Source organism: Macaca mulatta, chromosome 14 (assembly GCF_049350105.2).
Source record: "Macaca mulatta isolate MMU2019108-1 chromosome 14, T2T-MMU8v2.0, whole genome shotgun sequence".
In the NCBI taxonomy this organism is placed as follows: domain Eukaryota; kingdom Metazoa; phylum Chordata; class Mammalia; order Primates; family Cercopithecidae; genus Macaca; species Macaca mulatta.
The window spans coordinates 79,391,251-79,419,237 of record NC_133419.1 but is presented as its reverse complement, the minus strand read 5'-3'; the positions used below and the strand labels follow the sequence as shown (position 1 = coordinate 79,419,237).

The 27,987-nt window shown below is 44.7% G+C and overlaps 1 protein-coding gene across 2 annotated transcripts in view; it reads left to right on the top strand.

Annotated features, from left to right (window-relative positions):
• Positions 1 to 27,987, top strand: part of TENM4 (teneurin transmembrane protein 4) — a 792,376-nt gene that overhangs the window by 473,967 nt on the left and 290,422 nt on the right. The window contains exon 6 of one of the 2 annotated variants that reach the window (XM_077964103.1): positions 4,355 to 4,564. The exons of the other annotated variant lie outside the window; for it this stretch is intronic. Coding sequence (XP_077820229.1) covers positions 4,355 to 4,564 — 210 coding nt within the window. The remainder of the gene's footprint in view (positions 1 to 4,354; positions 4,565 to 27,987) is intronic. 2 annotated transcript variants of the gene reach the window in all.

The following is a 27,987-nucleotide window of genomic DNA, read 5'->3' as shown; positions in this document are numbered from 1 at the left end:
GCAAAAGAGAGAGCACTGAGTCCATGGAAATGAGAGCAGGCCAGCATGTCTTAGCAAGTCTCACTGGACTTGGTAAGGAAAAGTTAATCGTAACAATGAGACTTGGGAGGTAAGGGGTCAGGTGGGGAGACAGATTGCTAAAGACCTGGTGAAGGATGAAGGCTTTAGGCCAGAGTATTCTTCCCTCTACCACAGATACTAATGCTCCTATCTCTTCTCATTGAAATCCTCCAAGGCTCAGTAAAGCGTTTCTCAGTTCCTCCAGTTGAAATGAGCCCCCCAGCTCCTTGAACTGGGCTGTGGTTCTGTTCTGACAGGTCCTACGTCTGCCCTGCCGAGACCTCCTTGTGCACTTATCCCTCCCCTCCTTCCAGCTCCCTTGCAGCTGTGCTTCCTAATTGTATCTCCCTCACCTTCTAGCCCAATCACTGAGTGTTTAGGAAATGTTTGTGGAATGAAACAGGATTTGCCATACTTTCATGATCATACACTGTTTTATAAAAAAGAAAAGATGAAGACAGCTAGTCCTCACTTTACATGTACGTATTTATGCATAGCAACATCGAACATTTATTATAGGTATTTACTGGCTGCCGCACACAGTTCTCAACATGTTACTTATTTTAATTTCTTTCGTCCTCAGAGCAACCCAGAAATTAGTAGGCACTCTTTTTTTTTTTTAATTTTCCTTTATAAAGGCGTAGAAACCGAGGTGCAAAGGGTGAAGTAATTTACCCAAGGTCACTGAACTGGCAAGTAGTGGAACTGGATTTCAGATGTAGGCAGTCTGGCTCCAGAGCCCGTACTCTCAATGTGACCCTCCCTTGCTCCTGTACATGCTGAATTGGTACAGCAGTGCATTTTCATACACATATTCCAAGCACTCCTGTATTACATGCGTTAAAAAACATACTAAATAGAACTTTGAAATACATGAGTTAAAATATTTTCTTACATCCTAGGAAATAGTTCTGTGTACCCTACCTCGGAAATCACTTAAATTCAAAGTTGCCAATGAATAAGAGGAAGGAAATTAACATGTGTCCAGTAATAACTGTACCTCACAGAAACTCTGCCTGGCACCGGCTCCCGTATGTTAGTTATGAATATTCAGAGCAACCCAGAGGCCTGAGGAGAGACCAGGGAATGCATGGGAGAAAGGAGAGACAGGGATGAGGCCTGGGAGGGCACAGTGCCGTTCTGCCATTCTCATCCCAGGGCCCCTGAAGTTTATGATGGAACAATTTACTTAGTTCTGGAACTATTTATTTCGTAAAGCTTGACAGATTTACTCAGGAAGAGGCTGTAACAAACACCCTGAAACAACATATCGTGTTTCTTAATTTTTGTCTGAAATTCTAACAACTCAGTGTGGTATGGGACTGGTTATCTCAAGCTCATCAGAAGCTCTGATTGAAGATTATATTGTGTCTTTGGTTAATAAAAGATGAGGAAATGAATGTATATTGGCTTAATAAATGTGGCCTGGTAGACAGAATCTTTCCAAAACTGGAACTGTAGTGGGAGTCATGAATGGGGTTCTTGGTGGGGTGCTTTTGTTACCTATAATAGACATTTGGTGAGCACTAACCACTTGCTCATGCATATTGTGTACTCACATACATGATCTTTAGTCCTCATAGCAGCTACATAAAAGGTAGGGGTGTCAGGTGGACAAATTACAAATGAGGGGCCAGGCGTGGTGACTCACGCCTGTAATCCCAGCACTTTGGGAGGTTGAAGCAGGCAGATCATTTGAGGTCAGGAGTTTGGGACCAGCCTGGCCAAAATGGTGAAACCCCATCTCTACTAAAAATACAAAAATTAGCTGGGTGTGGTAATGCACACCTGAAATCCCAGCTACTGGGGAGGCTGAGGCAGGAGAATCGCCTGAACCCAGGAGGTGGAGGTTGCAGTGAGCCGAGATCACGCTACTGCACTCCAGCCTGGGTGACAGAGACCCTGTCAAAAATAAATAAAAAATTACAAATGAGGAACTGGAAGTATTTTTCCTAACATCATAAAACTAATAGGAGGTGAGGCTGTGATACAAACCCCAATTCTGTTCAACTCCAAAGCTCACTCCAGAAATGCACTGTACCCCAAGAATATACTGTATACTTTCATGTAGGAGACAGATACAGATAAATAGAAACACAACAGAGCAGATATATTAGACCTGAAGACAAGGTTAATTCAGAGAAAGGAATGCGGAATGTTCAACCCTCTAGCACCAGGTGGTCAGTGGTGTCGGGGAAGGCAGGCTCTCAAGGTAAATCGGGAATGCTGGCTTAAAAGATTGTACGGTGAATCATAGCCTGAATTTTTAGGTAAAGAGACCAAAACACAGAGGAAGAAGCCACCCAGAGGTTGTACCTTGGGCATTGATTTCTGCTGCTTCAATTCTTCTTGCTGAATTTCTAATATCAACCAGCCAAATGGCACACACAGCAATTCGGTAAAATGTCACAAAGTTAAGCTCAGGGGTTAACCTTAAGAGTCATGGAACCTGGGGCCGGGCACAGTGGCTCACACATGTAATCCCAGCACTTTGGGAGGTCAAGGCGGGCGTATCAAGAGGTCAAGAGATTGAGACCATCCTGGCCAACATGGTGAAAACCCGCCTTTACTAAAAATACAAAAATTAGCTGGGTGTGGTGGTGCACGTCTAGGAAAAAAAAAAAAAAAAAAAGGCTGGGCGTGGTGGGTCACACCTGTAACCCCAGCACTTTGGGAGACTGAGGCGGGCGGATCACAAGGTCAGGCATTCAAGACCAGCTTGGCCAAAATAGAGAAACCCCATCTCTACTAAAAATACAAAAAAAAAAAAAAAAAAAAAAATTAGCCGGGCAGGTGGCAGGTGCCTGTAGTCCCAGCTGCTTGTGAGGCTGAGGCAGGAGAATCACTTGAACCTGGGAGGTGGAGGTTGCAGTGAACCGAGATTGTGCCACTGCACTCCAGCCTGGGTGACAGAGTAAGACTCTGTCTCAGAAAATAAGAGTCATGGAACCTGAAAAATCCTACGGGTCACTCTTGTGTGGACAGACCACAAAAAGCTTCCCACCCTACCCTGCAAATAATCAGCCGCTCTCTGTGCCACCTCCCCCTTAGAGCCCCGCTGAACGTTAAGATGGCCCACTGGGGCTGCGTTATTTTTCCTAAGATTCAGTCTGTTTGAAAAGCTGGATAGATATGACTATGTTATAAACCTTCTGTCACTCAAGGCGGGAGAAAATGAGCAGCCCTTGCTGTAAGTGGTTGCATTGTCTTGTACTGTATACTTTTATATGTCTGTGCTTATGTTCCCTCTCTTGTAGACGATGTACTGCACATGTTGAAAGGTTGGCCACAGATAAGACTGCAAATTGTCTGAGCTCAAAGTTCTTGTCCCAAGCCATCGCCTCCTCCTTCTGAAGAGTTGGGAGTTTGCTTATATAACTATAGAAAGCTGGGGTTTTAGAACCATGGCATGATAGAAACTTGGGGTCAAACTGTTTTACAACATCTTGGAACTCACACACGAAATGTGAGTGTCCTAAAATTATAGAATGTTCTCATCTTTGAACATTAGAACTTAAGAATCCTAGTATGTGAGACCCCCTAGAATTAAGCTAGTCAACAAATACTTCTACAAGCCTACAATGTACCAGGCAGTAGGTTAGATTCTGGATATAAAGACATGAACAAAATTTCCTAAGGGTCTTGCTTTCAGGGAGGTTCCGGAGAATGTCAGAATTTAAGAATCATAAAGTGTGAGATTCTTAGAAAAACAAAACATTGCTGTGTTGAAATCCTAGACTGCCAAAGGTAGAGTGAAGCCTTGGATCATTCTCTCCAGCTCTCTCTACCTTTTTACGAGGCCTAGGGCCTGTTGCAGGCAGGTCGGAGTAAAATCTCAGTAATAAGAACATCATTTCAATTCGGTGACATCACAGAATGGCCAGCTTATAGGGGGTCAGGGATCACCCAGTCACCACTGCTGCTTTTATCAGCGAGGCCACTGAGGCTCAGAGAGGGGCAGCGGTTTGATAGATCACATGGCCCTGTCAGGACTAGACCCTGGGTTTTCAGGTGTGTCTTGAAGAATAGGCAGAACAGAAAAGGCTTTCCATGTGTTTCCGAGATTGCCATTTGCCAGCCTGCGCTGAGGCCCCAGCTCTTCAGAAGGAGTTTGCGGCAACTTGCCCTGCGGAGGCATCAGCCCCGCCCCCGGCCCACGTGTGCAGTAGATCCCCGTGTTGGGAGCCCCTCCTTCCGTTGATGCGTGTTTTATTTTGCTCCCTCCCCTTCCCCGTGTGCCTCAAAATCAATTTTCATTATTTTTTCTGTCTGTGTTTGTCTTTGTGGTTCGCAGGTGCTCCCTTGCATTGTTCATCCGCTTCATCAACCCCTATTGAGCAGTCCCCCTCCCCGCCCCCCTCCCCTCCGGCCAATGAGAGCCAGAGGCGGTTGCTAGGCAACGGTGTGGCCCAGCCAACCCCGGACTCAGACTCTGAGGAAGAGTTTGTCCCTAATTCATTCTTAGTTAAAAGTGGCTCCGCCAGCCTGGGGGTCGCGGCGAACGGTAAGTCCCTCTCTCTTCCTACTTTTGCGGGTTTGTTTTTAAAAATGTCCTTTCGTTGCCGATGCCTGCTTGGGCCGCTTGCCGGGGCGGAGGGGCCTGGTGCATGGTGGGCTCCGGGGGAGTTGGGGGCCTGGCGTGGCTCCGCGGGCTCAGGCAGCCCCGCTCTTGCCCCGCGGCGCCGCTGGAGTGTGCAGGAGTTGGGGGGCTGTTTCTGTCCCCAGCCCCCATGACAGACATCGGACAGGCAGATGTACGGACAAAGATGCACAGACAGACACCACAAGAAGGAAACATCAGGTGAAGGCCAGACAGGTAAAGGTAGAGACAAAGATTGACACAGACAGAAAAAAAAAGGTTAAGACATCGGCAACACTGACCAACTACCTACTGTGTGCCAGGGACTGTGCCAGGCACTGTCACAACCATGCACAAGAGATTCAGTATTTTAGTGTCCCCATTTTCACTGAAAAAACTGAGAAGGATGACCCCATTACCCATAGAACAGCGCTGGCTTTAAAAGTTCTCCACTTTCACAGAGCCTGGAGACAGGCAGCCCTGAAGCCCCAGGCAGCTGCAGGGCTAAATGCTGGCTGCAGAGAGAACCACTGGGTTTAAGCATGGATCTGCAAGCTCTCTTATTCTGAGCTCTGCCCTGGCGTTCTTAAGGTGGGAGGTGGGGTATGGTGGAAGAGCTCCAGGGTGACCAGCTTGTATCCCCTGATCAGGTGCTGTTAGACTTGAGCCAAGGTGCTTGCCCTCTCTGTCCAGCAGAGGCCAGTCCACTTCTTTGCAAGGAAGCCCCGGAAGGAATTCAAACCTCTAAGAGGTGGGGCAGGATGTATATGAGGTAACCTAGGATCACCTTAATAGCCCCAGGATTTCCTGATGCTAGGACAAGAAGAGAGGAAATGAAACTGTTTCCCCACAAATAACACTGTAGGTTGTGTGTCAATTTGGCAAACATTTATTTATGTAAGTGTTTGTGTGGTACTAAATTCCAGGCCAGATTCTGAAAAAGGAGGCAGAGGTTCAGAAAGGGATAAGACAGTCTATGGGTTCTGGAATCAAACAGCTTTGAATTACATACAAACTTTATTGCTGTGGGACATTAGATAAGTCACATTGCCTCTCCAAGCTTATTTCTTCAAGGGTAAAGTGGGCATTGTAGTGCCCACCTCATGATGAGCACCCATCACAGTGCCTGGAACACAGAAGGAGTGTGGTAAATGTTAGTCATTGCCTAGTCCCCTCCACCTGCCTCTAGGGGATTTACAGACAGCCTGTCTGTGAAATCTCCCAGCACACTGCCTGGCACTTGGGGATGATCCAAGAAATGTCAGATGCCATCTTTTCTCTTGGGAGCACATCATTACAGCCCAAGGCGGCAAAGGCGATAGGAACCTAGTATGTTCTGTGAGCGAGGAGGGAGCCTCTACTCTGCCTGAGAGAATGAGGAAGTGCCTCCTAGAGGAGGCGCTCACAGGACTTGAAGGAATTAGTGAGGTGCGCCAGACAGAGATTAGCAAGGGTGCTATGGGCAGAGGGAACACACGGACAAAGCACTCGAGGTGGGGACTTGGGAAGCCTGCCCCAGCCCTTTTAAACCTGGGAGCCTGGGCTGTAAATAGGTGTGAACCTTGGAAGGGTCTGGAAGGCCATGTGGTAAAAGTCACCTGAGCTCTTCTGGGAACTGGCTTGAGTGCCCCCACCAAATGACAATGAAGGGCGGTCATTACCCACCCACCTTTTCTAGTGAGGACCTCCCCGCTTCCGCGCTTCCGCTGTCTTTGACAATCAGAGAGATCTTTGTCCTTGATGATTCTCTTCTGTCAGGATTTTACACCCTGCATTCTCCATGACCAAGACCCAAACCTCCTCCTTTTTTCTCAATGCTTCCTGGGGTGGGGTTGTTTTCTTGGTGGTTCAGTGTCCCTACTCCTCTATGCCTTTTAACTGCCTGTGTTTCAAATGATACACAGAAACAGGAACCCTGGGATGGGAGCGAGGAGACCTGGTTCCAGAGCCAGCTCTGTGGCTCACTGGCTATTTATCTTTGGCAAATCACTGTCTTTCTAAGCCTCCGTTTCCCCATTTTGCCAGTGGTGGAACAATCTCTAAGGTACCCTGATTTTAGGAGTGTCATGAGTTATTCCCCTCAGTAGCCTTCTTAAGCTTTTGGAGTAGGGGGGAAATATATATATATATATATGTATATATATGTGTGATGATGTTCTTTGTTCATTTCTGAGTAAGCCTTACAAGTAGAAGAGAAGGCAAGAGATTAAAGTCCTTAATCTCTTCCTTTGCAAATTAACTGAACAAGAGCAATCACTTTGTTGCAAGTTCTAAGGCAAATTGATGACATTATTGCATTATTGATGTGCAGGGAAGGAGATGGGGGACTTTAGCCTGCAGCTGTCTGCTCAGGGCTGCTCCTGCATACTTCTGCACCCCAGGGGACCTTGTCACTTTGGATCCCTTCCCCAGGCCCTTGCTCTGAGTGTCACTCTAAAAGTTGGTAATAAGGATGTCTCATGCGGGAAGGAAGAGTCTGAGTCCTTACTGGTCTGTTGCTCTGGGGTTGGGATCACAAGAGAGCCCAGTGAGTCTCTACCATGGCTGGACCCTGCCTACTGCCTTCCTCTCCCCTGAAACCCCAAACCAGGGATCCTCTATGAGCCAAAGGACCTGCTGGTACTGGTGTGGACTCAGCACTAGTGAGTGAAGATGAGAGTGCCCTGGAACATAGACGTATGGGGCCTAATAAATGCTTTTAGGGTTTTTAATTTGATTTTTTTTCATGGAAAAAATGTGAAATTATTTTAATGGAATTATCTGTATTGTTTCTGCCAATTATAAAAGTAGCAATGCTCATTAACATCCAAATAATATGAAAAGGTAAAATGTTAAGTTCTTTTATAATCCTTCCTCCCAGAGATAACTACATTTAACAGTTTGGTGCATGATCTTTCAGAGACTTTTAATTTAGTGTTCATTTAATAAGTGAGTGAATGAACCAATGAGCAAGCAATGCTTAAGGACCACAGTGTAGCAGAGAGCTATAGCCATTGCTCTAGAGACAAGCCTGAAATTGGATCCCAGATGTGCAACTCGAGGCAGTGTTTCCAACCTCTGAGAGCATCAATTGCTCCATCTGTGAAATGGGAGAAAACCTTCCAAGGTTGTGATGGTGTTTAAAGAAGTTAAAGCTGATAAAACTTTTCTATCTGTCCTCCCTATCTCCACACCCCCATCTCCTTCCACCAGTTTGAGACCTTAGAGACCACCCTCAACAGAGCAATTGCTTTAGGGCCAGCTGAGACTGCATTCAGATTGTATTTTAAATGACAAAGAATGCCTCTCTGGCTCCTAAAGGGTGAAAATGAGACAGTTTCCTATGGTGAGAGCTGAGGCTCTTGGAGCCAGCCTTCCCAGGAGCTTGCGCTGGACTCTCCAGCATCACCCCCAGAGGCCCTCTGCCCACAGCTGTGTCAACTCCAGCCTGAGCTGCTATCCTGGTCTGGTAGGCCTCAGAGCTGCCCTGCTGAAATCCCCATGTAAAGTACAAAGAGGATCGTGGGGTATCACAGAACAGCTCATTGTCCCTGCGGAGAAGAAAACAGGGGAAGTAGCTTTTTCTCTTCTCAAAATCCTAATCCTTTCCCAAGGGTAATCATCCAGAAATCATTGATATATATAAAGAAAGATTTCACTAAAATATCAACTAGTCACAGTTGAAAAAGCAAAGGAGGTGGTTAGGATTAAGTAGGTATTCGTCCCTACCCCAAAGAAACTTTTCAGAATAAATATTAAATGTTTCATGAATTGTTATCTAAATTCTAAAGCAAAGGGGCTTTAAAAACTTGGTGGTTAATATTTAAGAGGGTCAGGGAATAAATAGCTCTGAGAAAAGTGTCAGTTTCTCAAAGCCTAGGTAAGGTAGTGGGGTGGGTGGGATAATTTACATTTAATAAGAACTTTCTATGTGCTCAAAATCTTTCTATAAAACATGCATTATCGTATTTGTGTCTCCATTTACGTCCCTTTCACTGTTTAGGAAACTGAGGCCCAATAAGGGGCAGTGACTTGCCCATTGACCATTGATCATAAGGGCATGGAAAAGATTCAGACCCAAGCCTGTTTGACTCTAGAGCCCCAATTTTTTTCCTTCTGTTGCTTTTATATTTTGTTTCAAATATCAGATCCTGTTATTTCTGTCTTCTCCTTAGTAGGAGTTTGAAGAAGATAAGAGGAATTCCACCAAAGCAAACCTGGTTTTAAGAGAATTCCAAGTTGTTGGATTCCTGTTACCTCACAAACCTTTATGAATCCCCTATTATATGAGATGAATCAGACCAGATGACTGGGCATTACTTTGGTGCAGCTTCCTCAGAGCCAAACTTTGGATGCTGGGCCGTCCATGGCTCTTTTCTTTCTTCGGCACTGGGTCCTTAGTGCCTTGCCTTACAGATTTCTCACTGGTCAGCATCACTGCTGTTTGGCAGTTTCATTGACTTTCTCAGGTCTTAAGCAGCTGGGATTATTTTGTTTTGACTACCAATCCAGTGGAGGAGTGTTTATTTTTCTTTCTAAAAGGGAAACACTGCTATGTTTGTAAGCTCCTTCTAAAAGTGTTTTCTTAAAACAAAAAATTCAACTTAATTTAGAACCTATTCAGAGTCCCTGGGGGAGTCAACCAAGGTCCTTTTAAGTCAGATTATGAAATCAGAAAGCAAAATTGTGCCTGTTTCTAACAGTTGAAAGGAAGGTCCAGTGAGATTTTTGTCTTCTTTCACTATGAATTTTGTGGAGCCTGGGTTTTTTGTTGTTGTTGTTGTTTCATGCCAACTGCAATTACTTGGATCTGCTTATTTACCTAGTTCTGGGGGTATAGAACATTGGGGTATGTAAAGTTTTCAGCACTTTTGTTCACCACTTCTCTCAACTCTTTTGCATCAAAAGACCCTCGCTGGTAAATAAATTCTTATTACACCAGCTATGTAGCAAAGTTAAGTACCTAACTTCCGTTGGCAAGACAAATTGATTTCTTCCTTTATTCATTCATTCATGATGACATTTTAAATGTTTGTGGATGTTTTCCAGAGAGATGAGGGATGAAGGGTATTCTAAACAGAGAGACCCTTTAAAATTGGTATTTAATTTATTGAGTTAAAATTCCTTAAACGAAACCCTTGGAATCAGAAGCACTTTAGAATTTGGAAATGTTCAGATTTAAGAATGAAAATGGAGTACGTATTCTGTATTTCTCCTAAAATTTCTACAGTAATCAAACACATCACTATTTCTGCCATGAAACATGAATAGTTATTATACTCATGGGATTTTAAAATGACTCCAAGCCTCAGGTCAGTTCAGGTCAGGTTTTGCCACTAAATGAGTTTTGGTTAAACATCTAGTCTTAGAGTTTTGAGGTTTCAGAATGATGGCTAATAGATGGTCATCCTGAATTGTGTCTTCTTAAAAATGAGGGAACTGGACCTCAGAAAGATTTAGCAACTTGCTCATGGTTGTAGAGCTAACTAGATAACTTGAAAACTAGAATGCATGATACAGGTACAAGTTGCTGACCAGGAAGCTCCATAGATGTGCTTATTGTTTATCCATAATCACTGCTTAGAAAGGCCTAGCCCCTCTGCTTTAGAAATGAGAGTTCAGGAGGCCAGCACCAGCAGGCTGGGTGGCTCTAGGCCTGGAAATTCAGTAGGAAAGAAGCCAAGTGGTCAGAAGCCTAGAACTCGGCAACTCTGAGTTGATAAGGAGCATTTCCTGATAGGCCCTCTGCTGTCTGGCCCCCTTTCTTTGATGCCCCCACTGTCTTCTGTACTGATTCCTCTCTAACAGTCTGGGACCTAGTTATTCCCATGTCTGGTTCCCTCATGTAACTCCCAGTTCCTAGAGGTAGGCCTTGTATACACTATCTCCAGCAGTGAGCACAGTGCCCTGTGTATGTGTATGTGCTAAACTCAACATTGAAAAAAAAAGCACTGATTTCCTTTCTTCCTTCTTTCCACCAGCACCCTGTCTACACACATGCACAGCAATAATCCTAGGAACGGGGCACTGAGGCACATACATGATGCAGCTGTGGAGAGTCACAGAGATGAAGCGATTTGCCTAAGTACAAAGTCAAGATGCAAAGCCTGGCCCCAGACTCCAGTGTTCGTTCCATTCTACCAGGTGCCTCCCTTAACTAGACAAGCTCTCACCTATGGCCTCCCACCTGGGGCAGACCATTATGCCCCCCAATTGAGGGCAGTGGTGACAACCTCACAGGAGTCACTTCCGTTTTTATACTGTTGACAAAGCCCTTTTTCATACATTACCTCGGGGAAACTCTGATGACTTTAATTTAATTGCCACAATGGCTTTCTAGGAGGTAAGACTTCATCCTGACCTTGCAAAATAAACAGGTCACATTTTGAATTAATGTAACTGAGCATCCTGGGAGAACCAGGACCCTCTAATTAGTCACTCATTGTAGACTCTTTGCAGTTCCTTTTCCACTAATTTCCCCGAATACCACTGCATTAAAAGGTACAAAAATAACATTTTTCATGTATGGCTTGATTGGACCTAGGAATTCCTAGACCACCCCCCGAGGAAGGCATATTAGCTGCGTGTCCAGGCTTTTTACATCTGGAAAGTAAGCCTGGTTTGTGTCCCTGTGGAAATGGTCATGGTCTGCTCCATGGATCCCTTGTGGACACCACACCACATTTTAAACCATCTCCTGACACTTCAGGGCCCAGACCACTGAAGAGGCACCTGGAAGGAGGCCAAGGAGAGTGTGGGAGATTAGTAGAACTCACATTTGTGTACCCTCTCATTCCCAAAGCTCGTTCTCCTCTGTCCTCTCACTGAATCCACAGAAAATTCCTGTGAGGTTGGAGAAATGTGAAGGAGGGTGAACACTGTGTCCACGTGAGAAACAGGCTCAGGGAGAAGCAGCTTAGCACAGAGCTGCCCCTTGGCCACAAGGCTTGGAACTAGTTTGGGCTTTGTTCATGGATGGTCAGTCCAACATGTGAGGCTCACTGCCATCATGTGAGGCCCGCTGCTATCATGTGAGCTCAATTTCCCAGTTACAAACTTCACCTGGAGAAACCTCATCATGAAAACCTGCTTACAGAGAGGCACAGGCCTGGGAGCAGATCTGCTTTGATCCCAGCTCTGCCTCTAGCCTGCTGTATCACCTTGCAAAAGGCTCATCCATTGGTTCTTCGGCCTTCTAGTCTGAGCAGTGAGAGAACTGGATGAAACCAGCATTTCCCAAACCATATTCATTTCTGTGTCACTGTCTTAGTCTGTGCCTCAGTGGTGTGCCCACCTACATGGTTATTTATGTTCCTTTAAACCGCTCCCTTTTCCAAACTTTTTCTCCTTAAGTGAATTTTTTTATTTCAAAAGGAAATTGTATATTACTGCTGCATTCCACTTGCCATATGGCAAGTGTATGACTTGCCATAAATAGAAGGTAACTGTAAAAATAAATACTATGAAAGCAGGTTATCCCATTCTGGCGAGAGAATGTCTGCTCAAGGACACTGAGGAGAGATTTGCCTCTCTGCATTAAACAAGGACATTGGCAACTAATAGGTGGTAAAAACACACTATTTCCAAACTTAGACTTCCTCTTTGACATCATCCAAAGGGTTGAAAGAAATGGAAGCTATTCTGCATGTGACTCGGTGTTATTTAATGTTTGTTCTCACTGTAATAACTTGAAATCACATCCCTTGGGTACACAGCTCTGTGGCTTTTTCCAATACTCTGTAGGATTTTAAAGCTGCCCCCACACAGCCTGCGCACCTTGAGAATAAACATCTCTTGCTGCTCTCAGGCCCATCCTTCTTCCCTTTCCTAAACGTGGTCTTTAGGAGCCATCTGTTCCCACCCTCCCCCAGGCAGCCCCCTGCCCTCTACCCCTGTCATCAGGTCTGAGCTGGGTGCTTTGAGCTCAGCTGGATCCCCCATTACTGGTTAATGGCCCCCAGTTTAAACCAGGAAACCTTGTGGCTTCCTTTTCTCCCTCCTCTCCCTCTCCTTCTGAACTGCCATTATTTATATAGGTGTTTGAGATTAAACAACTAAAAAAAAAAAATTCCCTCTGCTTTATAAGGCCTAAAAGGACTGAAGCCAGAAGAAAAACAGAAATGGCACAATGTGGAGCAATGGCAGGGAAAAATAGGTTATGGAGGCTTACAGGTCTGTGCTGTGTAGCTTTGGGCAATTTGCTTAACCTCTCTGGGCCTCAGTCTCCTCTGTAAAATGGAGACTAGTACAGTCTTCCCTCTCTATCCACAGGGGATTGGTTCCAGGACCCTCCCACAAGTGCAACCTCCACGGATACCAAAATCTACAGATGCTCAAGCCCTGGTATAAAATGGCATAGTATTTGCATATAACTTACAGACATCCTCTTGTATAATTTAAATCATCTCCATGTTACTTATAATACTTAACAATGTAAATGCTATGTAAATAGTTGTTATATTGTATTTTTAAATTTTATATTGCTTTTTTTTTCGATTTTTGATATTCAGTCAGCCATTGGTTAAGTCCATGGATTTGGAGGGCCAATTGTACTTCACATAATTGTGGTGTAAATGAGAAAATATGGGTAAGGCTTCTAGCATAGTGATTGCTGTATAACAGATGCCCAATGAATGTCAGCTTCCTTATTCCCTTTCTGGACCCCAAAAGTTTTTGGCCAGATATTCCTGGGAGGCAAGCAGATTCCTACACTCTTACCCCTCCTGGCTTGGAAGAGCCCCAGCAATTAACAGCTCAGCCTGGGAGTCCTGATCTTTAATCCCCCTCCCCCTCCTAGGTGATTTCCAGAGGTTTCGGGTGGGAGAGTGAGCCCAAGGCAGCAGCTAAACAAATATAGCACGTGGTCTCAGAGACAAAGCCTCAGATGTTCTTGCTGGAGCCCCTATGCTGTTTCCAGTCCACATAGTTCCAGTGATGGAGTGCTGATGTTTGGTACCAGATGAAACGCTGTGATGCTTTTTCCTTCTGGTCAGCTGGCCTTCCTGCAGAGTTGAAAGGAAAGGAAAATGACTGGTAATTCATTTATGCTACACTCCTCTTTCCTGGTGGATCCTATTTCTATAAATAACTCTGGGAAGCTGCTAACCAGCTAACAACAATACCTATATTTGCACTTCCAGAAACCCTTCTTTAGATGCCCCAGTGGAACCTTGGGGGAATGCATACCTGATGTGAACCAAGCCCCTTTCCCCACTATCTCAGTGACCTCACCAAGCTTACCTCTCTTACCCAGTTGCCCATCTATAAAATGGGAATAAGAATAGCAACCTGGAGAGTTTGCTAGGATAAAGGAGACACAGGAAAACATCCAAGACACTGAGATCAAGGCAGGTGTTCAGTGTTTACTGATCTTCTCTTGGCAAATAATAGAGATCATTTTTAGGGGGTAAGGAGGTTATCTCATCAAAACTAAACTTGTGATCACCCGTCTGCTATCATCCTGAGAAGGAGCAAAAATGGAAGTGGAGATGATCCCTATCTATTTGCCAGTTTTGCAAAATGCTGCTCCTCTTAGCCGAAACATTCCTACTATGTCTTCTTTCTCCTGGACCACTTCAGTAGCATCCTCCTGGCCTCCCTGCCCCTGTCTCTCCCTTTAATCCACCCCTCACACTGTTCTGCATCTCAAAGAGCCCCTGCTGGTGCCCTCCCTGGGTTTCCCACTGTGAGCAGCTCGGGTCCTGATCCTTGGCACGGCAGCCCCAGCCCTTCTTCCCAGAGCCCTATCCTTCCTTGAGCTGCTTACTTTCGTGCAGATTCAACACAGTTTCAGTACCCAGTACACGGCCTCTGGTCAATGTCTGGTGATGTCGGCAGAAAAGCCAAACAAAGCCTCACTAATCAGAGTGAAACAGGGGAAGGTCTTTTCGATTTCCAGTGATATGGAGGAAAAATGAGGCTTGTTGACCCTCAGAACCAATTCAACTTAGCAAATTTTTATTAAGGACCTACTGTGTGCCAGGGCCCAAGAAGGATAGAAAGCAGTCAGCTTGCCTCTGCTGGGGAGACAGAAACACTAAACAGCTTGCCCTGAAGCAGCCACCAGTAAGGGGAACTGGAGAGGGAGTGCGCTGGGGTGTGTGGGGCTACAGAGGTGTAATGCAAACTGGGCAGTTGGGGGAACTTCCTAGAGAAGGATGCTAACTGCTGAGGAACATAGGCAAGTTTGCACATTCAGGCTCGTCTGGAAGTGAACTTTACTTTTATGTATCTGTAGGGCTCCTATGGACTGAATTGTGTTCATCATCAACATTCCCCACCACCCTCAAATTCATGTGTTGAAGCCCTAACTCCCTATGTGATGGCATTGGAGATAAGGCCTTTAAGGAGGTGATTAAGATTAAATAGGGTCATAAGGGCAGAGCCCTGATCAGATAGAGCCAGTGTCCTTATGAAAGAGGAAGACACCCCAGAGAGCTCTCTCTCCTCCATGTGAGGACACAGCAAGAAAGTGGCCAGGAAGAGAGCCTTCCCCAGAAACGGAATCCCATCAGAACCTTGATCTTGGACTTTCCAGGCTTCAGAACTATAAGAAAATAAATTGCTATTATTTAAGCCACCCCATCTATGGAATTTTGTTACAGCAGCCTAAGCTGACTAAGACCAGAGCTCTGGTATAAGGATGAGCCTAGACATACATACTTTGCATGTCAGTTATTTGTCTGCAACCAAATGCTCTCAACCTAATTGTGGGGTCTGGAAGTGTTTGTTTCCTCCATTCATTCATTCATCCGTCCATTCATTTAGCAGACTCTTCCTGGTGTGTGCTCTGTGTGGGGTCCTGGCTGGAGCATGAACTCTGGTCAGATCTCATCTGTGCCCACCGTGTGCAGCCGTGTGCATTGGGCACATATGAAGGAAGCACTGTGGTCCTCTGCATGGACAGGGGGACAAGGCAAGGCTCTCTTCCTCTCTAGGAAGGAAGGGCTGGCACGGCAAAGGCCCAGCTTTACAGCCCACTCTCCATCCATCCCCTGCCAGCTCTCAGGGAGCAGCCCTTGAGCTCCATTTTCCCGGGGTTGGATGTGGGAGGATACAAGCAACATAACCTGCAGGCAGGTGTGCTGGAACCAAAGAGGGCCTGATCACACCTTTGAACAGCAGAACAGATGAGCAAATCCCATTCCTGAGCAGCTACAGGTGCCAGGGGCTTCACCTTTCTCATTCCATTGAGTCTGCTCAGCTGGGAGGCTCTAGAGCAGAAGAGCTAAGAGTGTGGGTTTGAATGTTGGCTCTGTCATTACTAGCTGTGATCTTTAGCAAATGCTTTTAACCTCTGAGTTTTCATTTTTCCCTTATGTGTAAAACAGGGATAATAATAATACCTACATCATTGGTGGTATTATAATTCAATGTGAAATAATATATGTGAAGTACTTAGCAAAGTCCCCAGTTACTGTACAGTCTTAATAAATGGAAATTTCTATTGTTGTTATTTTTTTGGTTAGTGTTTTACTCAACAGAGCCTCAGAAAGATATAACTTGTCCAAGGTCACAGAGATAGTAAGTGGCACTTTTGCATACCAAGTATACCTGGCTCTTCGCAATCTTTTCTCACGCTCACCAGGTTGCCTCCCTCATCTAACAGCCATCTCTCCCTTTCTTGACAATCCCCAGGCAGTCATAGGGTCTAAGGGAACCTCTAAAGCAGATCAAAGATTTATTCCCCCCTACCCCCCTCCCGAACTATACCCTACCCTGCTGCACAGAGGATAAAGCTGCATGTACATTTTGGGGGCAATTTATGACCCCTGGCCAGAGGCCCCTGAATGGAAACCGCTGAGTTGCACTCCGGCTCTCTGCTCTGTTCAGATGCCCCTATTGGGCCCCGCGTGGATGACAAGATGATGCATGAGGTCTGGCTAAGCAGCTTATTTGTCTTAGCTGGTGATGGCCTTTGTCCTGAGGTGGGTTAATGGTAAGGGGCAGTGGCCCTTTAAGGCCTGGACAATGGGCAGGCTTCTCAGGTCATCGAATCACTCAGTGGAATGGCCCTGAGTCCCTTAGAGCCCCTCAGAAAACAGAAGGCCTCTGCTGACCCTGCTGATCACCCATTGATGCACCCCTGCTCCAAGCAAAGGGGAACACTGGAATAATGGAGAGAGAATCAAAGAGCATTCGAATGACAAAGGACTTCAGAAGAGGAAACTGAGACAGAGAGAGGACAGTGGTCATTCCTGACTTCCCATCTCCCCCTGCAGCCAGTTCTGCACTGTGCTTTCATAGCTTGGCTTGTTTCTTTCTCTAAATGCAGCAGGCCCACACCTAACCAGACCAGGCTGATTTTCCCAGCTGCTCCTTTCATTGCTGAAACCTAATGCTGCAGATTTCAGTTCCAACTTCTCCACCTGGCAGCCATGGCCCACTAGAATTCACCCCTTTCCCTACTTCTTGAGCCCCTCTGATCCTTCCCCAAGCCCCCAGTCTTGTGAGCCACACCATTTAGCCTCTGCTACCTGCTTCAACAAAAGCAGCTTGCTCCCTTCAATCAGTTTCCTACATTTGCTTCTGAATAAAGATCCTATTTAAAGATAACTTCTAATATTAGAATTTTTTCCAAGTTTGAAACCCACTGATTTAGATCAACCCTTTTATTTTATGGAAAATTGCAGAGCTGGGATTCAAAGCCAGGCCTTCTGATTCCCAATCTTGACTTCCTCTCAATGTATGTATTTTATTTATTCATTACACAAAGATTTCTAGCACACCTACTGTGAGTCAAATAGTGAGCTGCTCCCTAGAGTACTGACATATGTAAGACAGTGCTCCTACCCTCAAGGAAGGGCCTGAGCATTAACATCCAGTCCTGCTGAGGGTTCAAAACGCAATCATGAAAATGCCTATTGACTTTGGCATCCACGTGACCACTGGCGACTTTTGTAAGGGCATTTTCAGAATGTGGAGGCTAAAACCAGAGGAGGATGGATGGGATGGGAGCGGGTGGACACAGTTTAAGTAAATGATCTAAAGAGATTGGGCTTTGTGTCACAAATTACTTACTAATTACAAAGGGAAAAGAGTTACTTTATAGTGGGGAGATTAGGAATCACCAACTTAACCAAGTGACCAAACTTAGCGCTCCATTAGTGAGCCATCCTAATATGAAGCAGTAAGAAGTACATCTCATCACATATCAGGTCCACTCACAAAAAATATGCAACCTGAATCCAATCATGAGAAAACAATCAGACACATCCAGAATACAGGACATTTTACAAAATAACTGGCCTGGACTTCCAGAAAAGCTAATACCAATTTGGGTGGGTGGGAAGCTCTGGTGGATTAAAAGAGAATAAAGAAATACAGCAGCCAAATGCGAAGCTTGACTCTTACAAGTGATTGAATCCCGTTTTTTCTAAATGCTATAAAGAAGATAGTTGGGAAGAATTGGGGAAATTTTAAAATATAATTATGTTAGGTGATATGGAATAATTGTTCATTAGTAGTCATATTGTGGTTAGATGATAGAATGTTCTTATTCTTAGGAGATGTGTGCTGATATAAAGTGTACTGAAGTCTACAACTTTCAGATGGTTCAGAAAAACTTTTTATGCATAGAGATGAAGTAATGTGGCAATATATTAACTGGCAGATTTAGATGAAGAGTATATGGGCTTTTCTATGCTATTCTTTCAACTTTTCCATAGGGTTGAGATTTTTCAAAATAAAAAATGGGAATGACTGTACTTAGATTGGCTAGAGACTGGACAATAGCAGTTGGGTTTTGGAAAGATTTCTTGGGACGGGTGAGATTAGGTGCTTTTTTTCATGAGAGGCCACCCTCACAACCAAGCAATGCTTTACGCCAAGCATTGACTTCTCCTCTTGGAATACAGAACCCCTCCAAACCTTTACAGAGAACTGATCGTTTGGCAGTTGTGATAAAACAGGCCCTTCCTGGGCGTGGAGGGAACTTCAGCAAGGCACTGGATCCAGTAATGGGAACCACATTGGCGGGAGTGTAGGCAGCCCCACCCCAGAAATAGCCCTTCTGTGCCGAGGCAGGACAACTGGAACAAATTATGCACATTCATACTTATTAAACTGCCTTGGCACCAGAAGTGATCCTCGTAACCTGAGCTTTACAACGGCACAGCCATACTTAAAGTTGGGTCAGCCTTGCCCCCGCACTCTCTCTGTCGGAGGTTTATAGCTAAGGCATAAAACAATTCAGCATGAGCTGAAACATGAAAACCTCCTCCAGATTGCAAAGGTAAATTTTTCTTTTTAAAGTTTTCTGAGGAGGCAGTGTTTAGGAATACAATCTTATCTGTCTCCTTCTGCTTTTCCAGTCCTTGGCCAGGTCCCTACACACCCTGCCCCCAACCCACTCCCTACCTCAAGCCTAGACCACAATCCAGTCACACACAGAAGCTGCTGCATCCTGTAGTTGGAGGGTTCTGTTGTGACCAGGGAGTCTTGGTTTCCGAAACTGAGCCTTGAAGCTGTGTGGCCTTGGGCAAGTTGAGTCCCCTCTCTAAGCTTCAGCCTCTTGGTTATTTATAGACAATATTTATTACAGGGTTATCCAGACCATACAGGTGTGTGGTCACTGAGTACGTGAGACTGGTGCACACAGTGGGTGCTCTGTAAACAATGAAGTTTGCCTCATATATTGATTCTTCCTTTCCTAAAAGATTTCTCTTTACAGTGCAATGTTGTTTGACAGCATTTTACCCACAGTAGAATTTCTTTCAAAACCGGAGTCAGTCCTCTCAAACCCTGCTTCTGCCCTATCAACTAAGTTGATGTGATATTCTAAATTCTTCTAAATGTTCACAGCATCTTCATCGAGAATAGGTTCCATCACAAGAAACCATTCTCTGCTCATCCATAAGAAGCAACTCCTCATCCATAAAAGTTTTACCATGAGATGTCAGCAATTCAGTTATATCTTGAGGTTCTACTTCTAATTTTCTTGCTACTACCAACACACCTGCAGTTACTTCCTCCACCGAAGTCTTGAAGTTCTCAAAGTCACCCATGAGAGTTGGAATCAGTTTCTTCCAAACTCGTGTTAATATTTCACCCCTCTTCTATGAATCACGTTAAAAATCTGCTGTTAAGGCTGGGTGCAGTGGCTCACGCCTGTAATCCCAGCACTTTGGGAGGCCGAGGCGGTGGATCAATGGGTCAGGAGATTGAGACCATTCTGGCTAACATGGTGAAACCCTGTCTCTATTAAAAATACAAAAAATTAGCCAGGCGTGGTGGCAGGCGTCTGTAGTCCCAGCTACTTGGGAGGCTGAGGCAGGAGAATGGTGTGAACCCGGGAGGCAGAGCTTGCAGTGAGTTGAGATCACCCCACTGCACTCCAGTCTGGGCAACAGAGCAAAACTCCATCTCAAAAAAAAAGAAAAGAAAAGAAAAAGAAAATCTGCTGTTTAGTGTAGCCACCTTCATCAACAATCTTAGCTAGATTCTCTGGATAACTTGCTACAGCTTCTCCCCTCAGCACGTGCTGCTTCACCTTGCACTTTTTTGTTATGGAGGCAGCTTCTTTCCTTAAACCTCATGAACCAACCTCTGCTTGCTTGAAACTTTTCATAGACAGCTTCGTTACCTCTCTCAGACTTCACAGAATTGAAAAGAGTTAGGGCCTTTGCTCTGGATTAGGCTTTGGTTTAAGGGAGTGTTGTGGCTGGTTTGATCTTTTATCCAGACCACTAAAACTTTCTCCATAAAACATAAAACAGCCAAAAGTCTGTTTTGCCTTCTTATCATTTGTGTGTTCAGTGGAGTCACAATTTTCATTTCCTTCAAGAACTTTTCCATTGTATTCATAATGTGGCTAACTCTTTGGCTCAAGAGACCTAGCCTTCAGCCTATCTCAGCTTCTGACGTGACTTTCTCACTGAGTTGAATTATTTCTAGCTTTTGCTTTAAAGTGAGAGGCATGCAACTCTTTCTTTCACTTGGCCATTGTAGGATTATTAATTGGCCTAATTTCAATATCATTGTGTCTCAGGCAATAGAAAGGCCAGAGGAGAAGGAGAAAGACGGGGAATGGCCAGTCAGTGGAGCAGTCTGAACATGAACCTTTATCACTTAGGTTTGCCTTCTTACATGAGACACAGTGTGTGACATCCCAAAACAATTACAATAGTAACATCAAAGATCACTGATCACAGATCACTGTAACAGAGATAATAATTGTTTAAAAATTTGAAATGTTACAACAATTACCAAAATGAGAAACAGAGACATGAAGTGGGCACATGCTGTTGGAAAAATGGCACCAATGGGCTTGCTTGATGCAGGGTTGCCACAAACCTTCAATTTGTAAAAATATGGTATCTGCAAAATGCACTACAGCAAAGTGGAATAAAACAAGGAATGCCTGTACATAGATATCTATAGAGAATCGTTGTTTTGATTATGAACAGAAGTTTTTCCAAAATTACTCTTGTTTTTATCTAAAAGATAGCCAAAGTACAGTTCTTAATGGAAGAGAAATCATGTGGAAAATCACAGGAAAATAATTTGATTTTATCCTCTTATTAAGAGTTTTTAGTAAAAGGGCAGGAGAAGCTTTGAAGTCAGATAGACCTCAGTTCAAATCCCAGCCATGCCACCTACTGGCAGAGTAACCCAGACAGATTAGTAATCCATTCTGAGCCTCAGTTGCTTTTTCTGTAAAATAAGGTATAATAATACTGACCCAGCAAAGGGAAGTGAAGATGTAATATACGTTACGAAAAGCTCTTAGCCCAGTACCTAGCAAATAGAAAGCATTTAATGAACAGAGCTACAATTAATACTGAATCTGAGAAGAACAGGAATGTTCCTGATATCCAGACCTGTCTCTCAAGTATTGTTCTTGGGCACCAGGAATGACAGACCAAGGGAAGCCAGCTGACATCAAAAGCCCTGCCCTGCAGATCTTCAAATGGATGATGAAAATTCACTGTGATTTCTGCCCTTTTGAAGTTGTCTCTTAGCCTCGCCCTTCAAGTTACTAGGGATTTGATGGGCTGGGAGGACATTGAGGATGAGAAGAAACTTCAATTTGTTATTTCAGAGTAAGGCAGCTCCTTCAGATAAGGCAGCCTGGTTTGTTCAGAGCCTGGGTTCCCAGATGTGTGGTCAGGTGGGGAAAATGATCTTCATCAGCCTTTTTCTTTTGGCAAACATACTAGGGATGGGTAGGAAAGTGTGGACCAGAATCAGGTTCTTTGCTTTTTTGTCTGCCTGAGTCAGGACTACGAACCCCATACTGCTTCTGCAGAGGTTGAGCATTTTCACTAGAGTCACCACATGTCAGCTAGCTCATCCCAGGCAGATTTCTGCTTCCAATCCCAGCTCTGCCTCTCACAAGTGATGACACTGGAGAGTCCCTCTGCCTCCTTGGCCCTCACTTTGCTTATCTCTAAGGAAAGAAGAAGACCAGCTGCTCTTCTGGCCTCTTTAGCCTGTCATATGGCCTCTGTGAGATAAGGCATGTGAAAGTATGAATGCTTCCAAGGAGGGGAACACAAAGGTGGTCCTCACCACGCACTATGCAGTGAGGCAGGCACGTTGTACACACACCTTTGTGCAACAGGCGTTTTCCCAAAAGGCTACACCCAAACAGAATGTGTTGGTACTAAAATACATGGCAAATAGAATCTTTAATAAATAGAAGCATTTTAAGTACAGGATTGGAGATAGAGAAAACTAATATTTATTTACCACATGCTACTTTTATTCTGATTTTGTCATCAAGATTCTTGATGGTGTACTTTTGCACATTAAAGTAGCACACCTGGATTATAAAGATTTTCAAACAGGTTGTCTACAGTATCACTAAAGATCTAGGTACATTTCCCGACTAGAAAAAAAAACAGTTTTTAAATATGTCTTGAAAATTTCTATCCCTCTGGACAAATGAGAATTTATGACAGACAATTAAATGATGTGTATTTGCTGAATGTGAATTTCTCCTGGTGAAGCAGAGAAAGTAATATATAAAGAAGGGCAGAGGGTAGGAAGGGACCAGACTTGTGTCCTGCTCATTTGCACAACGGGTCAGACATTTCCACTCTCCGCATTCCTCAGGATAAGAGTCTGCTGCTCACACTGACTCCCACCCCTTGCCCCTACACCAAGGTGTCCTTTTTTTCTTCTGTCTCACTTCTTCCGAGAGTCAGGATCCTTCTTGGAACATAACTCAAGCTTCAGAACATACTTCCTTTAGGACTGGAAAATTTCCTAGAAGTTGGGGTGTGAAATCTCCCCTTTCCTCCAGGGCCTCCTTCCCTAGTTTGGGGGTTGCCGCCTACAGACTGCATTTGCTGTCTGAGCAAACCCAGCACATCTTGTCTCAAAGGTGCACATTCATTAAGGATAATGAGTTGAAGTCCTCTTCTTTGGAGCTAATAGCAGATGCACATTTCTGGGCTGGGGAGAAAGAGTCTGTCCTGAAGACCCTCGCAGGACCGTGCACTGACTCTTCAGGGAGAGTTTCATTGGATTTGAAAGTCTGGCCAGAATCCTGAGCACTTCTGGCCTGACAGGGCTTCTCTTGGAAAGACACACAGTACCGTGGAAGGGCACAGGCTTTGGAATCAGCCAGAACTGGCTTCAGATCACCATTTCTCCAACTTGTGACCACAGAGCGTTGGACAATTTACCTTCCTCACTGAGCCTTTTTTTTTTTTTTTTTTGTCTGTCATGTAATAAGGATAATAAATCTTACCTAGGAGTGGGGAGAGGGAGGCAAATGAGGTAGTATTTGTGAAAAGTTAAGCAGGAAGCCTGGCACATACAAGGCACAAAACAAGTCCATCCTTTTGCCCACTGGCTCCTCTGGGACAGATTCTGCCTCGTGTTGCCCACAGAGCTTGCACTTAGGAATGACTACGGGCTCAGAGGAGTGGGAGGTCAGTCAGCCTTTGCCCTAGAGCAAACTTGTCCAACTCATGGCCCACAGGATGCCTGCAGCCCAGGACGGCTTTTGAATGCAGCCCAACACAAATTCATCAACTTCCTTAAAAAATTATGAGACCTTTTTTTTGCAATTTTTTTTTTTTTTTTTTTTTTTTTTTGAGAACAGGGTCTTGCTCTGTCACCCAGGCTGGAGTACAGTGGCGCAGTCTCAGCTCACTGCAGCCTTGACCTCCCAGGCTCAGGTGATCCTTCCACTCTGCCACCCAATTATTAGAACTGCAGGCACATGCCACCATGCCCAGCTTTCGTCGTTGTTGTTGTTGTTGTTGTTGTTGTTGTTGTTGTTGTATTTTGTAGAGATGGGTTTCGCCATGTTGCACCAGGCTGGTCTCAAACTCCTAAGCTCAGGCCATCTACCCAACTGGGCCTCCCAAAGTGCTGGCATTACAGGCATGAGCTACCACACCCAGATGTGATTTTTTTTTTTTATTTCAGCTCATCAGCTATCATTAGTGTTAGTGTATTTTATGTGTGGCCCAAGACAATTTTTCTTCCCATATGGCCCAGGGAAAGCCAAAAGATTGGACACCCTTGCCCTAGAGGAAAGCCAGAAGTGAGCCTTGGTCCACCATAGCACTACATGCTGTCTTCAGTGTGTCTAACCCCATAGTTCCCCAGGACTGTCATGGGAGCCAATGAGAGCCTGTGTACAAAAGTGCCTGGCACACAGTAGGTGCTCAGAAAGTGTTGAATCTTACAAAAGAGAAATCTGATTAAAGACAGACCAAGAATGCAGCCTGTGTTGTGTCAGAGTCAGCTCTCTGCCCATTTCAAGGACAGCTTTGTGAGGTGAGAGTGAGTCCAGGCAGCCTCGGGCTGCAGGGAGAGCCTGCTCTAGATTCTACAACACGTTGGGGTGGGCGCTGAGAGCCAAGGGGTTCCTGTTCCCATGTCTGCCCTGTCCCAGCACCTGCTGCTTGTGGGACCCCCCCTGGCACCTTGCCAGGGCTTGCCTTTCTGCCTCCCAGCCTAGACGTCAGGCTGCTTCCAAGTCACATCTGAATGGGTGTTGCTGAGGCCTGAACAGAACAGCCTTTCCCTACTTGGGCACCCCTTCCCCACCCTCCCTCAGCAGCTTGGGCAAATACTTTAGGCAAGTCCCTAGGCCTTCACCTATAGGCCCACCTGCCAGCCCCATATGCCACTTTCTGTTTCTCAAACACACCTGGTGCCTTTCACAGCTCTGCAGTTTTCCACAGGAACACCTTTGCTAGGCACATAAGGTGCTAAGTGCTTTTATGTCTCTGGTCTCATTTCATCTTCACAGCAGTTCTGAGACACCAGCATTGTTCCCTTTTCACAAGTGAGGCAACCGAGGCTCAGAGAGATCATGCAATCTGCCAAAAGGTCAGGCAGCTAGCAGGTGTGAAGCCCGCAGGGATCCAGTGCTAGAGCTCACAGTCTTTGCACCCACCAGGCTGTGAGCTCCCTGGAAGAGCTTTAGGGCTCCACTGGCTTGCGGGGGACATGCCTGCCTGGGCATTCAAAATGCAGGATGTTTGTTCACTCTTTCGCTTGACAAAGTGAGGCAATTTGTCAGGTTCTTTCGGTAACTTTTCAGGCAAAAAGGCTCAAGTGAAGACAGCTCTTGGCTTTAACAGAGAATGGCTTGAGGGTGCTATTTCTGATAGGCCTAGGACCAGGGAGAGAAGAGAAAGCAGCTGTAGAGATTGGGGTAAGTGCTTGGCTTGTCAGAAAGATAATCTCCCCACACCTGTGCCCTGGAAACACAATCCAGGCCCTGAGATGCACTTTCATCTGTCACCATGGCGTCCCCAGGGTGACCTGCCCAAGCGTATCCAAGCCGGTGGGGCTCAGGTTACAGGGCCCATTCTTAGGGTCCTTGAGTCCCAACAATGCCTGTTTGTCCTTTGGAACTGCCATCTCCCAGGAGGAATGTTAATGGGATGGAGCGGGGCTGGGAGGAAGAAGAGACTGACTTCAATCTGAGCCTGCTTCCCTGTCAGCCTCTTGAGTGAGCTCATCCGTGAATGTCTGCTAGTCCTTCCAAGAGACACTTAAACCATCCCCAGGAAAGAGGAATTCGTCCTCTGCTCTTCTAGACCAGACCATCACTCCTAAGTGGGGGTGGGGGTCCTCCGTTTAATCTGGGAATTAGCCTACCCCTTGGCAGCGCTTTTTACGATTCAATTCAAGAAATATTTTCAAAAGCGGAAAAACTGAAAATGACTTAGATGTCTAATAATAGGAGGTTGGTAAAATAACATCTGTCATTTGATGAAATTTTAGGTAGTCATTAAAATCATGTTTTCAAATAATATTTGAAAGATAAAAGAAAACTCTCATAGTATAATGTTAAGTGGAGATTGGATATAAACTGTATATACAGTATGAACCTAATTTGATAAACATATGCTTAAATAGTAAAATAAAAGACTAGGAGGAAATATATATATATACCAGGGAGCCTTAACAGCAGTTATTACTGTTGTAGCTGTGACTGGTTTTTGTTTTTTTCTTTGTACTTTTTTCTTTTATACATTTTTTTCCTTTGTACTTTTTTCTTTTATACATTTTCTAGGGAAAACATGTTACTTTAGAGTCTAGAGGAAATTAATTTCTTACAAATTAATTTATTTCACTCCCACTATATAGCTAGCATTGTGCTAGGTGCTGCGGATAAGAGATTTATCTGAAGAACCTAGTCTCTGTCTTTCATGAGCTCATAGCCTAACAGGTTTGTTTAAAAATATACAAGCAGATAACAAAAATATGTTGTTTTTAACAACAATAACAGTGATTATACCTACACCCCTTTGTTAAGTGCTATGGATTGTTCCAAGGGCTTTATGTATGCTTGCACTTAAACATTGCAGTTCGATGAAGTGGGTGGCTTTTAACTCATTTTACAAATAGTTTGTACAGGCTGCTATGGGAACATAGAGAATGGAGAGATTAAGTCTCTCTGTGGGGGTCAGGAAGGCTCCAGCGAAGAATTGGTACATCTGCTAATTCTTTCAGGATAAATGTGAGTTCTCCAAGCAGACAGAGCAAGAAAGACTTTTTTGGGTACAGGCAATACCATGCACAAAGATACCAAGGAATGAAAGAACAAGACATTGTTGTGAAATTGCTAATACCACGTTCCTTCCTCCCCAGTGAGATGCTAGAGGGGCCTTCAGGGCCAGTTTATGAAGGGCATAGAAGATCACGCTGTAAAGTTTGAGCGTGATTCTATTAGGCAGCAGTGAGCCATCGAGGAGCTCTGACATGGTCAGGTCTGCCTTAGAGAAAGATCATTCTGGGCTTCTGAAACCCCGTGAAAAGCTCAGCCGTATGTGGAGAGAGAAGTGTTCCTCTGGAGACTGAGTGTTGCAGGAAAATTCATCTCCGTTCCAGCTGAAGTAGCAGAGAAGGAGAAAGGAAACAACGGGAGGCCACAGAAATGTGTGATTTCCGTTACCCTTATCTGCTTGTAGAAAGTCACTGCAGCCGTGTGGAATCAAGCCCCCAGATGGGAGCTGTATGTGCACAGAAATGTGTTTACCACCCAGACCATGAAAAGGTGTTACCGCCAGAAGAGAGATTTGGGAATTCCAAATGGACTTTTGGTTTTGCATGCAATTTCTGGGCTTAGTTAGTCCAAATCACTTCTGCTTTTGCCATAAGAACAAGGGAAAGTCTTGTGTAACCATGCTGTAAGTACTTATACTCCAAGCTTGTTTGGAGCTGCATGTAGTATACAAATCCCCAAACCCCTCACCATAAATCTGACAAAGTGCTAGAAAGCCAGCGTAACCCTCCTTGGTTTTGTTTGCCAAGCTTTTGGCCTGCCAGATGATGGTCTACTCTGCTTGGCCACAAGGGTTCTGCTTGCAACAAACGAGACGAGCAGAATAATGTAGGCATTTGCTCATCAGGATTGTTTCTTATTCTAACATTGCCATCCTATTAAAATATTCTTTTTTTAATGAAGTAATGATAAGTAGAGGGCATATTTTTATTTTGTTATTTTTGTTCTCAGCTTAAAAAAATTGACTATGAAATGCAAATCTGGGCACCACAGAGCCTATACTTTGTTGATATGTACTTAGTGCCAGGTGCTAGGAGGAATGCAAAGAAGAATCAAACATGGACGTGTTCCTTAAGATAGATGCTTGTGAGTGGTAAATGACGAGTATCATTTGGAAAAGGCTGGATGTTATCACTGAGAGATGCTGGGTGAAAAGTACATAGGAACTCTTTGTACCATTTTTACAAGTTTTAGGTGAACCTAAAATTATTTCAGAATAAAAAAGGCTAGCACCTAGGGTGACTGGCAGGGTGCCAGCAGGCAGAATATAGAAAGGAGTAGTGTGGGGTTGTCATTTAAAGCTGCAGCAGGAAGAATCTTGAATATCAGGCTAAAGAGTTCATACTTTATTCTGTAGATAGTGTGAAGCCATGGAAAGTTTTTGATT